The sequence below is a fragment of the Gekko japonicus genome, unplaced genomic scaffold, assembly GCF_001447785.1.
Source record: "Gekko japonicus isolate JY-2015 unplaced genomic scaffold, Gekko_japonicus_V1.1 scaffold345, whole genome shotgun sequence".
In the NCBI taxonomy this organism is placed as follows: domain Eukaryota; kingdom Metazoa; phylum Chordata; class Lepidosauria; order Squamata; family Gekkonidae; genus Gekko; species Gekko japonicus.
This window is the reverse complement of record NW_015173684.1, coordinates 849144-861271: the sequence shown is the minus strand read 5'-3', so window position 1 is coordinate 861271 and position 12128 is coordinate 849144. Positions and strand designations below refer to the sequence as shown.

At 48.7% G+C, this 12128-nt stretch overlaps 1 protein-coding gene across 1 annotated transcript in view; it reads left to right on the top strand.

Moving 5' to 3' along the window:
- Positions 1-12128, top strand: part of DAAM1 (dishevelled associated activator of morphogenesis 1) — a 321668-nt gene that overhangs the window by 111830 nt on the left and 197710 nt on the right. Inside the window, exon 2 of the mRNA XM_015423080.1 lies at positions 3617-3839. Coding sequence (XP_015278566.1) covers positions 3657-3839 — 183 coding nt within the window. The 5' untranslated portion in view covers positions 3617-3656. The remainder of the gene's footprint in view (positions 1-3616; positions 3840-12128) is intronic.

Sequence of the window (12128 nt, the reverse complement as noted above, 5' to 3'; positions counted from 1 at the left end):
GCGGGGGGGGGGGGGGGAACAGTGCGGAGGCTGACTAAAATACATTTTTGTTGGGTGCTAGTGAGATATTGAAAAAAATGATATTTGGCAGAGATAAGATAGTCCAGCAGAGCCAGAGTAAGATAATTCAGACTGAGAGTCCACGTGTGATTAAAATATAACGTTTTTCCTACATTCTAGCATGGGAAGGGTAACTGGGATGAAAATAACAACAGAGCTAAATCGGCTACATCCTTACTCTACAAAGACAAAACTAGAAGAGAGGAGAGTATGGCTGCTCTTCTTGTTCTTCAGAACACCAAACAAAGACGGGGAGAGAAGCCATAAAATGGTAATATACCTTGACACTTTAGTCCAAATCAAATTCCTGGATCAGGGAGAAAATTCCCGGGCTTTCTACATCTAAAGAACATTGGTTACATGAGAAAAATGTGACTTCCTGTAACATTTAACCCCAGATATACTGAGTGTTTTCAACTTGTAATACCCAACACTTTTGCATCTTAACTTTCCAAGTAGCCGATATTTACTTCAGCGGTAGATAGAAATATAGAATCATAGAGTTGGGATGGTCCTCCAGGGTCATCTAGTCCAACCCCCTCCACAGTGCAGGAAATTCACAAATACCTCCCCCCACACACACCGCAGTGACCCCTGTTCTATGCCCAGAAGATGACAAAAATCCTCCAGGATCTCCAGTCAAACTGGCCTGGAGGAAAATCGCTTCCTGTCCCCAAAGTGGCGATTACCATTTCCCTGGGCATGTAAGAAAGGGCCACGAGAACTAAGCTCTAACTAAGAGAACTAAGTTGGAATCCAAGTCTTATGAGGAAAGGCTGAAAGAGTTGGGTCTGTTTAGCCTGGGAAAGAGAAGGCTTAGAGGGGACACGATTGCAGTCTTCAAGTATTTGAAGGGCTGTCACATAGAAGATGGAGCAGATCTATTCTCTCTTGCTCCGGATTGCAAGACTAGATCTAATGGGTGGAAATTACAAGGGAGTCGTTACCGGCTAAATATCAGGAGAAACTTCCTAACTGTAAGAGTGGTTGAGCAGTGGAACAGTCTGCCTCAGGAGGTGGTGGATGCTCCTTTGCTGGAGGTTTTCAAGCGGAGGCTGGACAACCATCTTTTGGGTATGTTGTAGGCATGTAGGGCTATCTTTCAGCTATGCTCCTGCAGAGTGCAGGGGGTTGGACTAGATGACCTGCAAGGTCCCTTCCAACTCTAACATTCTATGATTCTATGATAACCCTTCCTGCCCTCCCTAAGTTAACAGAATCAGCATTGCTGTCAGGTGGCCATCTAGCCTCTGTTTGAAAACCTCCAAAGGAGGAGAGCCCACCGCCTCCCGAGGGAGCCTGTTCCACTGAGGAACCGCTCTGTCAGGAAGTTCTTCCTCACATTCAGCCGAAAACTCTTCTGATTTAATTTCAACCCGTTGGTTCTGGTCCGACCTTGGGCCACAGAACACAACTCCATGCCATCCTCTATAGGACAGCCCTTCAAATACTTGAAGACGGCTCTCATATCACCTCTAAGTCGTCTCCCCTCCAGGCTAAACATACCCAGTTCCTTCAGCCTTTCCTCACAGGACTTGGTCTCCAGTTTCTCTGCTGCCCGTGCTGCCCGTTCAGGGGAGAATAAACCCCTCTGCCATTCCTCATTCTGTCATCCTCAGGATGAAAAGAACAGCCGGGGGGTATGCCATCTTGTTGGATCAGATGAGTGGTCGGTATAATTCAGCATCTTCCCTCACACAGGGGCCAGCCAGTTCCTCTGAAGGGCCAACAACAGGGCAGAGAGGCCGAGGCCTTCTCCTGTTGTTGCCTCCTGGCTCTGGGATTCACAGGTTTAGTGCCTCTGAATGTGGAGGTTCACCTCGGTCACCATGACTAGTAGCCATTAACAGACTTATCTCTCGAATCCCCTTTTCAAGCTGTTTATTCCTGTGGCCATCACGACATCCTCTGGCAGCCAATTCCACATTTTAATCACTCTCTTCTCTAAAGTAGTCTTTCCTGTTGTCCGTCTTGTGAACCTACTACCCATCAGCTTCATTGGATGCCCTTCAGTTCTAGCATTTTGGGAGAGGGAGTTCTAGTATTTCGGGAGAGGGAGAAAATTTTCTCTTTGTCCCCTCTCTTTCCGTCCATGCATAATTTTGTAAATTTTTATAGAATTTTCAGTGGCGAACTGCTGCCGCAACTGCAAAATGCTCCGGTTATGTTCTCGGTAGACTGCTCATAGACATGCCTGTTTGCTCATTTGACCATTCGTCTTCCGCTTTGCTGTCTGAGCCTGAGCAGAAGACAGTTTTTATTAAAGCCGGAGGAGGGGGAGGAAGAGGAGGAGGAGGAGGAGATCCCACATCCAGAGAGCTATTGTTGGTGTGAATCACACTGATGTAGTAGGTCCACCAGTGCTTTGGCCTGCTGCCCCGGGGGCCTTTGCGTTGCTGATGTACCAGCACTGAATGCCACTGCCCTTCCTGATAGAACATGATCAAGGAACATTGCAGCAGTTAAAACTGGGACACCTGCGAGCGCACGCGGTGCTTGGGAATTGGGGCGCCTACAGGCCCAGGGAATTGGGGCGCCTGCAGCCCCAGGGTTTGTTAACTGGGGTACCTGCAGGCATGCAGTGCTTGTGAACTGGGCACCTGCGGGCATGTGGTGCTTGTTGTTGGGATTCTTAATTCAAGGTCGATGGTTGTATTGCAAACACAGAGCCACACTTAGTAAAAGAAAAAAATATCTTTACTATAAAAACAAAATAAAACATGGGTATGGTACTTTGGATAAAAGAAATAAAATAAAAGGTTACATACTTAGTTACTCCCAGTAATATATGCTAACAGCTACATCTTTCTATCTGTCTTGGCTTCTAGAAGAGGACTACCGCTTTGGTTCACACAAAGGGCCATAAAACTTGTGAACACATTAATGCTAGATCAAAGCATTTCTACAAACAAGATGTTAGTTGATCAATACAAAGGTTACAGGTCACTTCATTAGGATAAACAACTCCCACAAACTTTCCCGCCGTTGAAGACATTATGTAACGTACCATGGAAAGTAGCTGAGAGGAGCACCAAAATTGTTTTAATGAGGATGTAACTTAATATTTTGTATTGTTATTGTTTTATCTGGGAAATATGCCTTGTAAGCCGCCCTGAGCCTCCGGGGAGGGCGGGATAGAAATGTGAATAATAAATAAATAAATAAATCCTGTTTGCTAACAAACAACATTTAACTCTGTAATGGCTGAAGTGTAAGCAACTTGTGCTGGTGAACTGGGCACCTGCGGGCATGTGGTGCTTGTTAACTGGGGCACTTGCAGGTATGCTGTTTTTTTGAACTGGGCACCCGCGGGCACTTGTTCATAGTTCTGGCAGTGGCTGTGTTGGTGGCCCTGATAATAGGCTCCTCAGGAACACCATCTATAGGGTAGCGGGTCAGAAACGTGGCTCTAAAGAGATGACTGAAACAAAGGGTTGATTGGTGCATCAGGACATTGAGGCAATGGACTACCAAGAACACGAGCCTTGTCGTGATCCAGTTGATAAGACAGTTGCCAAAGGTTGAACCTTCTCTTCTTTCTTTTTGTCTCCTTTAGGATTTAGTGTCTAGAGAGGAAGGTCAGGAGGGCGTCCGCGATGGCCCCCAGGAAAAGAAGTGGGCGAGGGATTTCGTTCATCTTCTGCTGCTTCCGAAGCAACGACCATCCGGAGATCACGTACCGGCTGCGCAATGACAGCAGCTTCGCCTTGCAGACCATGGAGCCGGCCTTTCCCATGCCTCCGGTGGAAGAACTGGACGTCATGTTCAGCGAGCTCGTGGTGAGTAATGGCGGTGTGTCGTGGCGGCGGCTTTCCCCCCCCAGCCTGGTCTCACGGAGGCAGGTTGGATATTTGCACCTTGCTTTCGAGGACAAAGATCACAGGCCCTTAACTACTTTGGCAAAACTTTCTATGTGACATAAGAACATCAGAGAAGCCAACGTTGGCTCAGGCCAATGGCCCATCCAGTCCAACACTCTGTGTCACACAGAGGCCAAAAATGTCAGGTGCCGTCAGGAGGTCCAGCAGTGGGGCCAGGATGCTAGAAGCCCTCCCACTGTTGACCCCCTCCCAAGCACCAAGAAGACAGAGCATCCCTTGCCCCAGACCGAGAATTCCTATCTATACCTTGTGACTAATAGCCACTGATGGAGCTCTGCTCCATGTGTTTATCCAATTCCCTCTTGAAGCTGTCCATGCTTGTAGCCGCCACCACCTCCTGTGGCAGTGAATCCCATGTGTTAATCACTCTTTGGGTGAAGAAGTACTTTTTTTATCCGTTCTAACCCGACTGCTCAGCAATTTCATTGAGTGCCCATGAGTTCTAGTATTGTGAGAAAGGGAGAAAAGTACTTCTTTCTCGACCTGCTCTGTCCCATGCATGATCTTGTAAACCTCGATCACGTCACCCCTCAGTCGTCGTTGTGGAGCACATCTATGCGCTTGATAGTCTGACATAAAACATAACAGCACTTAAAACTCAATGGGAGATCCATTTTAATCTTCCGGGACTTCCCATCACTGACCCAAGAGTGGCAGTCATCAAACAGAGAAACTTCAAGGGGAGACAGACGGGATAAAAATAGAATAAAATAAATAAATAAATAAATAAGATTACGATGTGAGACAGCCGAACTTGAGTTCATTCGCAAACTCAGTACAACGGCCCCCTCCTCCCACGTGGCTGAACAGGGACACAGAGCCAGCGTGGTGCAGGGGTCAGAGTGTCGGACTAGGACCCGGGAGACCCAGGTTCGAATCTGCCGTGGAAGCTGGCTGGGTGACCTTGGGCCAGTCCCACACTCTCAGCCCTAAGCGACCTCACAGGGCTGTTGTGAGCATACAGTGGAGGAGAGGAAAACAATGTAAGGTGCTCTGGGCCCCCACTCGGAAGTAAGGTGGGAAATAAATATTCTTTCTGCCCCAAACCGTTTCTTCCCTTCTCTAATCAAACTGGTTACAGTTTTTGCATTGTACCATTGCATCCTTTTTAAAATCCTTTTGTGTGTGGGTAGATGCGTGCCTGGAAGTCATGCTTGACTTCTGGCGACCCCTAGTGGGGCTTGGATGTTTCAGAGAGGTGGTTTGCTGTGGCCTGCCTCTGCGTCCAGGCCCTGGTATTCCTTGGAGGTCTCCCGTCCAAGTACTTGCCAGGGTCAAGCTGTCTATTCCTGTGGCCATCATGACATCCTCTGGCAGCGAATCCCACATTTTAATCACTCTCTGCGTAAAGTAGTATTTCCTTTTGTCTGTCCTACTGCCCATCAGCTTCATTGGATGCCCCCGAGTTCTAGTATTTTGGGAGAGGGAGGAAAATTTCACTTTGTCAACTCTTTCCACCCCATGCATAATTTTATAAACCTCTATCATGTCCAATGTTCCCACTAATCCCCCCCCCCCGAGCAAAGCAGTTCACATTCTGAGCAGAATATAACTGCTGTAGTCTTCAAATGGACAATGGGCCGTGCAAGACGCTTTGCGGCTCCAGATTGCTGCTGAGCAGGGCTTCCTGTGTTAATGAGCGACCGCTCACGCACACAGCTTAGAGGAGAACACTGCTACCATGAACAAAGGAGGTTTGGCCGCACGCCTGTGCTGGATCCGAAATCTTAACCCACAATTTTCATTCTTCTGCACTGACTGAACAGGGATCCCGGCTTCTTCGTGCTCATTGTTTGCGACGGTTGTTACGGAGACGCTCTCACTCAGTAAGGAAAACTCCCACCCAAATATTCTTCCCTCCACCCCCATGTTTTCTAACCATATCTGTGTCTTTGATTAGTCAGAGACACTGTCTCGCCCACTCTCTTAGGCTGCTATTCTGGAAGTCTAGCGTGTCCCTTTGTCTCCAGCATGTTGCTTGATTTGTCTCGGGTTTTCTTTTCCCAGCCTCATGAACAGGAGAATAGTGGCAGAATTCCTCTTGCTGTTGGTTTGGGTAATACAGGTGGGCAGGCCAGAGGGTCAGACTGGTGCAGTGCCAAGGAATACTGGACCAGGAAGGGTTGCCGTTCAGGGATCGATTGAATTGCCTAAGGCAGGTCACTAGCTTTCGTCCTGAGAGAGGGGCTGTGGTTCAGTGGTAGAGCATCTGCTTGGCATGCAGAAGGTCCCAGGTTCAATCCCCAGCATCTCCAATTCAAGGATCAGGTAGTAGGTGATGTGAAAGACCTCCACCTGAGACCCTGGAGAGCCACTGCCAGTCACAGTACAGTGACAAGGGTGACTTGGATGGACCAAGGGTCTGATTCAGCATAAGGCAGCTTTGTGTGTGTTCGTGTGTGTGTACACCGCATTGGTCAGGCCGCACCTGGAGTCGTGTGTGCAGTTCTGGAGGCCTCACTTCAACAAGGATGTGGACAGAATGGAGCGGGTGCAGAGGAGAGAGATGAGGAGGATCAGTGGCCTGGAGACCAAGCCCTGTGAGGAAAGGCTGAGGGACTTGGGGATGTTCAGTCTGGAGAAGAGGAGGCTGAGGGGGGACAGGATGGCTCTCTTGAGAGCCAGTTTGGTGCAGTGGTTAAGTGTGCGGACTTTAATCTGGGAGAACTGGGTTTGATTCCCCACGCCTCCACTTGCACCTGGCTGGATGACCTTGGGCAAGCCGTAGTTCTGTCAGAACTGTTCTCTCAAGGACAGTTCTGGAAAGAGCTCTCTCATCCCCACCTACCTCCCAGGGTGTCTGTTGTGGGGAGGGGAAGGGAAGGGAGTTTGTAAGCCGCTCTGAGACTCCCGAGTGAAGGGCGGGGTATAAATCCAATCGCCTCCTCCTCCTCCTCCTCTTCCTCCTCCTTCTCTCTTGAAGTATTTGAAGGGCTGTCGCTTAGAGGAGGGCAGGCAGCTGTTCCTGTTGGCAGCGGAGGAGAGGACTCACAAGAATGGGTTTAAATTAAGGGCGGGAAGGTACCGGCTGGATCTTAGGGAAAACTTTCTTACAGTAAGAGTAGTTTAGCAGTGGAATCAGCTGCTTAGGGTGGACTGATGCAATAGAATAATGTCGGAGTCCAGTGGCACATCTAAGGCCAACAAAGTTTAATTCTGGGTATAAGCTTTCGTGTGCAGGCACATTTTGTTTCGTTTGTTTTTTGTATTTATTTTTGTTTGTATTTTTATACGTGCATGTGTGTGTGAGTGTATGTGTGCATGCACCTGGAAGTCATGGCGACCTCTGGCGACTGACTGTGCGAGCACCTGGAAGTCATGGCGACCTCTGGTGACTGACTGTGTGCACACCTGGAAGTCATGGCGACCACTGGCGAATGACTGTGTGTGCACCTGGAAGTCATGGCGACCTCTGGCGACTGACTGTGCGAGCACCTGGAAGTCATGGCGACCTCTGGCGACTGACTGTGTGCGCACCTGGAAGTCATGGCGACCTCTGGTGACTGACTGTGCACGCACCTGGAAGTCATGGCGACCTCTGGTGACTGACTGTGCGCGCACCTGGAAGTCATGGCGACCTCTGGTGACTGACCACTACTGGGGGCCTGGAGGATATTCAGAGAGGTGGCTGAATGAAGCCCGCCCCTGCCTCCTGCCTCTGGTATTCCAAGGAGGTCTCCCCTCCAAGTAATTGCCAGAGTCGACCCTGCTTAGGTTCCAAGATCTGACGAGATCGGGCTGGCCTCGGCTATCCAGGTCAGGGCGACCCCGTGGGGTTTCCAAGGCAAGAGATGTTCAGAGGTGGTTTGCCATCGCCTGTTTTTGGGTAGGGACCCCAGACTTCCTTGGTGGTCTCTTCTCTAAGCAGTAAACATGGCCGATCGTATTTAGCTTCAGAAATCCACAGGGTTTTCAGAGCAAGAGGCATTCAGAGGTGGTCTTGCCATTGCCTGCCTCCGCGTCACGACCTTTGTATTCCTTGGTGGTCTCCCTTCCAAATCCTGACCAGGGCCAATCCTGCTTGAAAACCCCACGGGGTCGCCATAAGTCGGCTGCAGCTTGTTGGGACTTTCCGCGACCGCCGTCCCCTTTGGCACCCTGACCGTCTCGTGAGTTTTGTGCCTCATTATTCGTTAAAGAGCTTGGACGGCGTCCCACAGTCGCTTTGTAAATAGGCCGTGCAACATTTGGAAGAGGGTCAGAAAAAGAAGCCCGCTTTGTTGAGTTTCTACTACTAACTCCTGGCACCAGTGGCACAGCGACTGACTTTGTATTGCTTGGCACCTCTAAGGGGCTTTTGCTTTTACATGGGAGGAAAAACACACTCCGGTCATTTTAGCTTCCAGGGGACATTCAAGGTTTGATTTGATCTAGAACCCGCTTATTTGGCTGCTTGGCAATCCGTAGAACTCTCCTCCAAGACCACATTTCAAAGGAATCGACTTTCTTCCTGTCCGCTTTCTTCATTGCCCAATTTACATACCCTCCTGCCAACCTAGCCATTCGAAAGCAAGACATTGCAAGTAGATAAATAGGCACCGCTTCAGTGGGAAGGTAACAGCGTTCCGTGAGCCTTGGTGTTTAGTCATGCCGGCCGCATGACCACGGAAACGTCTCCAGACAGCGCTGACTCTTCGGCTTGGAAACGGAGATGAGCACCGCTCCCTAGTGTCGGACTCGACTGGCTTTCGAGCAAGAGAAACCTTTACCTTTATGTGGTGGTGGGGAATATTATGGTATGGATCATCTTGATCTTGGTGGCCAGGAACACATCTTTACACTTAAGGATCTTTTTCTAGCTCCTTCATGGCTTCCCTTCCGAGTACCTCACAAAATGGGAATGGGTTTTTCCTGCTGGAGCGGATGGCGTTTTCAAAATCTGCCATGAATTTTGTTAATCTTTAAGGTGCTACCAGGAGCTGCGGTGGCTCAAGTGGTTAAGACGCTGAACTGCAGGCTGTGGAAGGTCAGTAGTTCGGCAGTTTGAGACCCGAGTGCCGCAAGACGGGGTGAGCTCCTGTCTCTAGTTCCAGCTCCTGCCAACCTAGCAGTTCGAAAGCAAGAAATTGCAAGTAGATAAATAGGTACCACTTCGGTGGGAAGGTAACAGCGTTCCGTGCGCCTTGGTGTTTAGTCATGCCGGCCACATGACCACGGAAACGTCTTCGGACAGCGCTGGCTCTTCGGCTTTGAAACGGAGATGAGCACCGCAACCCTAGAGTCGGATTCGACTGGCTTTCGAGCAAGGGAACCTTTACCTTTACCTTTAAGGTGCTACCGGACTCTCGCTCTTTTCTGCTGATTCCAAATATGTTTTCTTGTTGAACAAATTGAGGAATTTCACATTATCCTTTTTAACCCGTTTTGAAGCCATTTTTGATCTGTTTTGAAGTGAACCGGTATAGGGCTGCCATTTCACACATGGCTTTCCCCTTCCGGTAAAGAGCTGGATCTGAAATGGTTTGCCATTTCAGACTGCACCACTTTTTCTCTGCCGTTTTTCGCCTGCGTGGGCGATCTCCAGCTTTTTTTTAAACGTTTGCTTTAGAGCGCTATAGCGCTATAACACAAAACTCCAGGCATTCCAATGGGGTTGATATAATGCTGTTGCGTTATACCGTTATAGCGCTATAAAGCGAACATTAAAAAAAAAGACGGAGATCACCCGCGCGGGTGAAAAACGGCGGGGAAAAGCGCATCGGAACCGGGAGAGGAAACTGAAGACTACTTGGAAGCGTTTGACAGGTAAAACGCTTCAGCCCCATTTCCTAAATGGGACAGAGGTGTTTGTGTGTGCAATTACAAATATATACCGGTAGGGAACCGGTTCTAAAACGGTTCCGTCTGAAATGACAGACCAGAAACCGTTTGTGAACCGTTCCTCTTCCAGATTATATCGTCTGTCTGAAATAATTGATTGAGAGTAGGTTTATAGGACCACAGCTGGATGTCTTCGCTTTACCCATGTTCGTATTTGCCCGTGTTCTTGTTTGTGAGCCCTTAAGTCTGCAGTTGCTTTTGTGTTCTTTTTGAGCTGGTCATTGTACCACATTACACAGCAGAAAACAGCTCTGGCAGTTTGACTCAGAGAAATCATTTCTGTAGCATTTGGGTTCTGCTTCAAAGGAAAAAATCTGTTCCTAGCCCCTTTGGGACTGAGGCGAGAAGCCGGAGTATGCAATGACAGCATGACTGAAAAATTCAAACCAGAAATCTGTTGGATCCCCAAGCATCGAGAATAAATCCACGTTTTAAGAAAAGCAAAATTTATTTCAAAGCGTTGACGACATACTCAAACACGTTCTTTGTTAGAACTGGGGATACACAGTTAGATCAAGCATAATAAAGGAACTTCAAAGAGATACAGGTCCAATGAATGACTTTCCCGCTGGCGGGCTAATGAAACGGTTGCGCGCCCAGTCCATGGGAACCAGGCAGGATATTAGACATAACACAGGTGCAGTAGTCATGGGAAAAGCAATAGCCAAGCATTACAGCATCTTCTCCCCCACACAACCTCCAGCAGTTATCTTTTGCATTCCAACGCAGGAGTAGGATGATAGAAACCTAGCCGGGTGCAACAGGGAAGGAATATGTACACAGAGGTCACAGACAACAGAATGGCAGCTTGCTGACATACTGCCCCCCTTAAAATACACTTACAACACACCTCCCGGGCCGGGCGGGAGATCTCCCGGGCTGGGCGGGAGACCTCCCGGTTTGTCCGGGAACCTTCTGTGGAAACTACGGATCAGGTAAGGGGCCCGAATATCCCCTTCTTCCACCCATTCGCGGTGCTGGGGACCGAAATCAACCCATTCGATAAGGTACCAGAGTTTACCACGTTTCACTTTACAATCCAGGATATCAGCGATCTCAAAATGTTCATCCCCTTCCAAAATGACAGGTGGAGGAGGAGTAGTTACAGGTCTCCATGGAGACGGGCCAGGATCCTTCTTTAACAGGCTCATGTGAAATACAGAATGCAAGGCACGTAAATTCTTAGGCAAAACAACATCAACTGCCACATCATTTATGACTTTGCGCACTTTGAAAGGGCCTATGAACTTCCATCCCAATTTCCTGCTAGGCCGCAGCATCTTAATGTTCTTGGTTGAGACATACACAAGATCCCCAGGTTTCAGATCAAACCCCACCACCCTACCCTTGTCTGCCTGGGTCTTGTAAGCAGCCTTGGCTGCGTCAAGTGTTTGGCATAACAGAGGCCATGCTTTTTGCAAGGACATACACCAGGTATCAGCATCCCCCACAGGACGTTGGCCCATCCCCTCCAAGAAAGGGAGGGGGGGGCTGTCGTAACCAGAGACAGCTTTATACGGAGACATGCCTGTGGAGCTATGGACAGTATTATTATAACAATATTCAGCAAGAGGCAATAAGTCACACCAATCATTCTGTTGATAATTAGTAAAACAACGCAAATATTGTTCCAGGGTCTGATTAACTCGTTCCGTTTGTCCGTCAGTCTCGGGATGATACGCGCTGCTGAGTCCTTGTTCCACCCCTAAAATGGAAAGAAGTTCCCTCCAAAATTTAGAAACAAATTGGGTCCCCCTGTCAGAAATTAACTTAGTAGGTAATTGATGAATTTTCACCACGTGAGACATAAACGATTTCGCCAACCTTTGAGCTGTAGGCAAGGAAGGAAAAGGTACAAAATGAGCTTGTTTAGAAAACAAATCAACAACCACCCAAATGATAGTGTTCCCTTTGCTCGCAGGGAGGTCAGTAATAAAATCCATGGATACCACTTCCCATGGTCTCGATGGAGTAGGGAGTGGCTGTAGAAGACCAGGAGGCTTGCCCAATCTGGGTTTAGTCAAGGCACATGTTTGGCAGGACCGAACAAACATCAAGAGGTCTTTGCGCATATGTGGCCACCAGAACTGTCTGCGGATGAGTTGTAGAGATTTAACAAAACTCCAATGCCCTGCCAGTTTCGAACCATGAGCAGACTCCATCACCTCCCTCCTCATTGAAATAGGCACATACAGTTTGTCTCCAGAATAAATCAGACCATCAGGGCTACGGACACAATCAGGCAACGTTGTCAGGGAGGCATCATCCTCAACAGTCAAAGCAGACAGATATTTTTGGACCCAGGCCCCCCCCCCCACAGGGAAAAGGGAAGGCGTAGTCTCATCAGAGTGTGGAATTGCCCGCGCT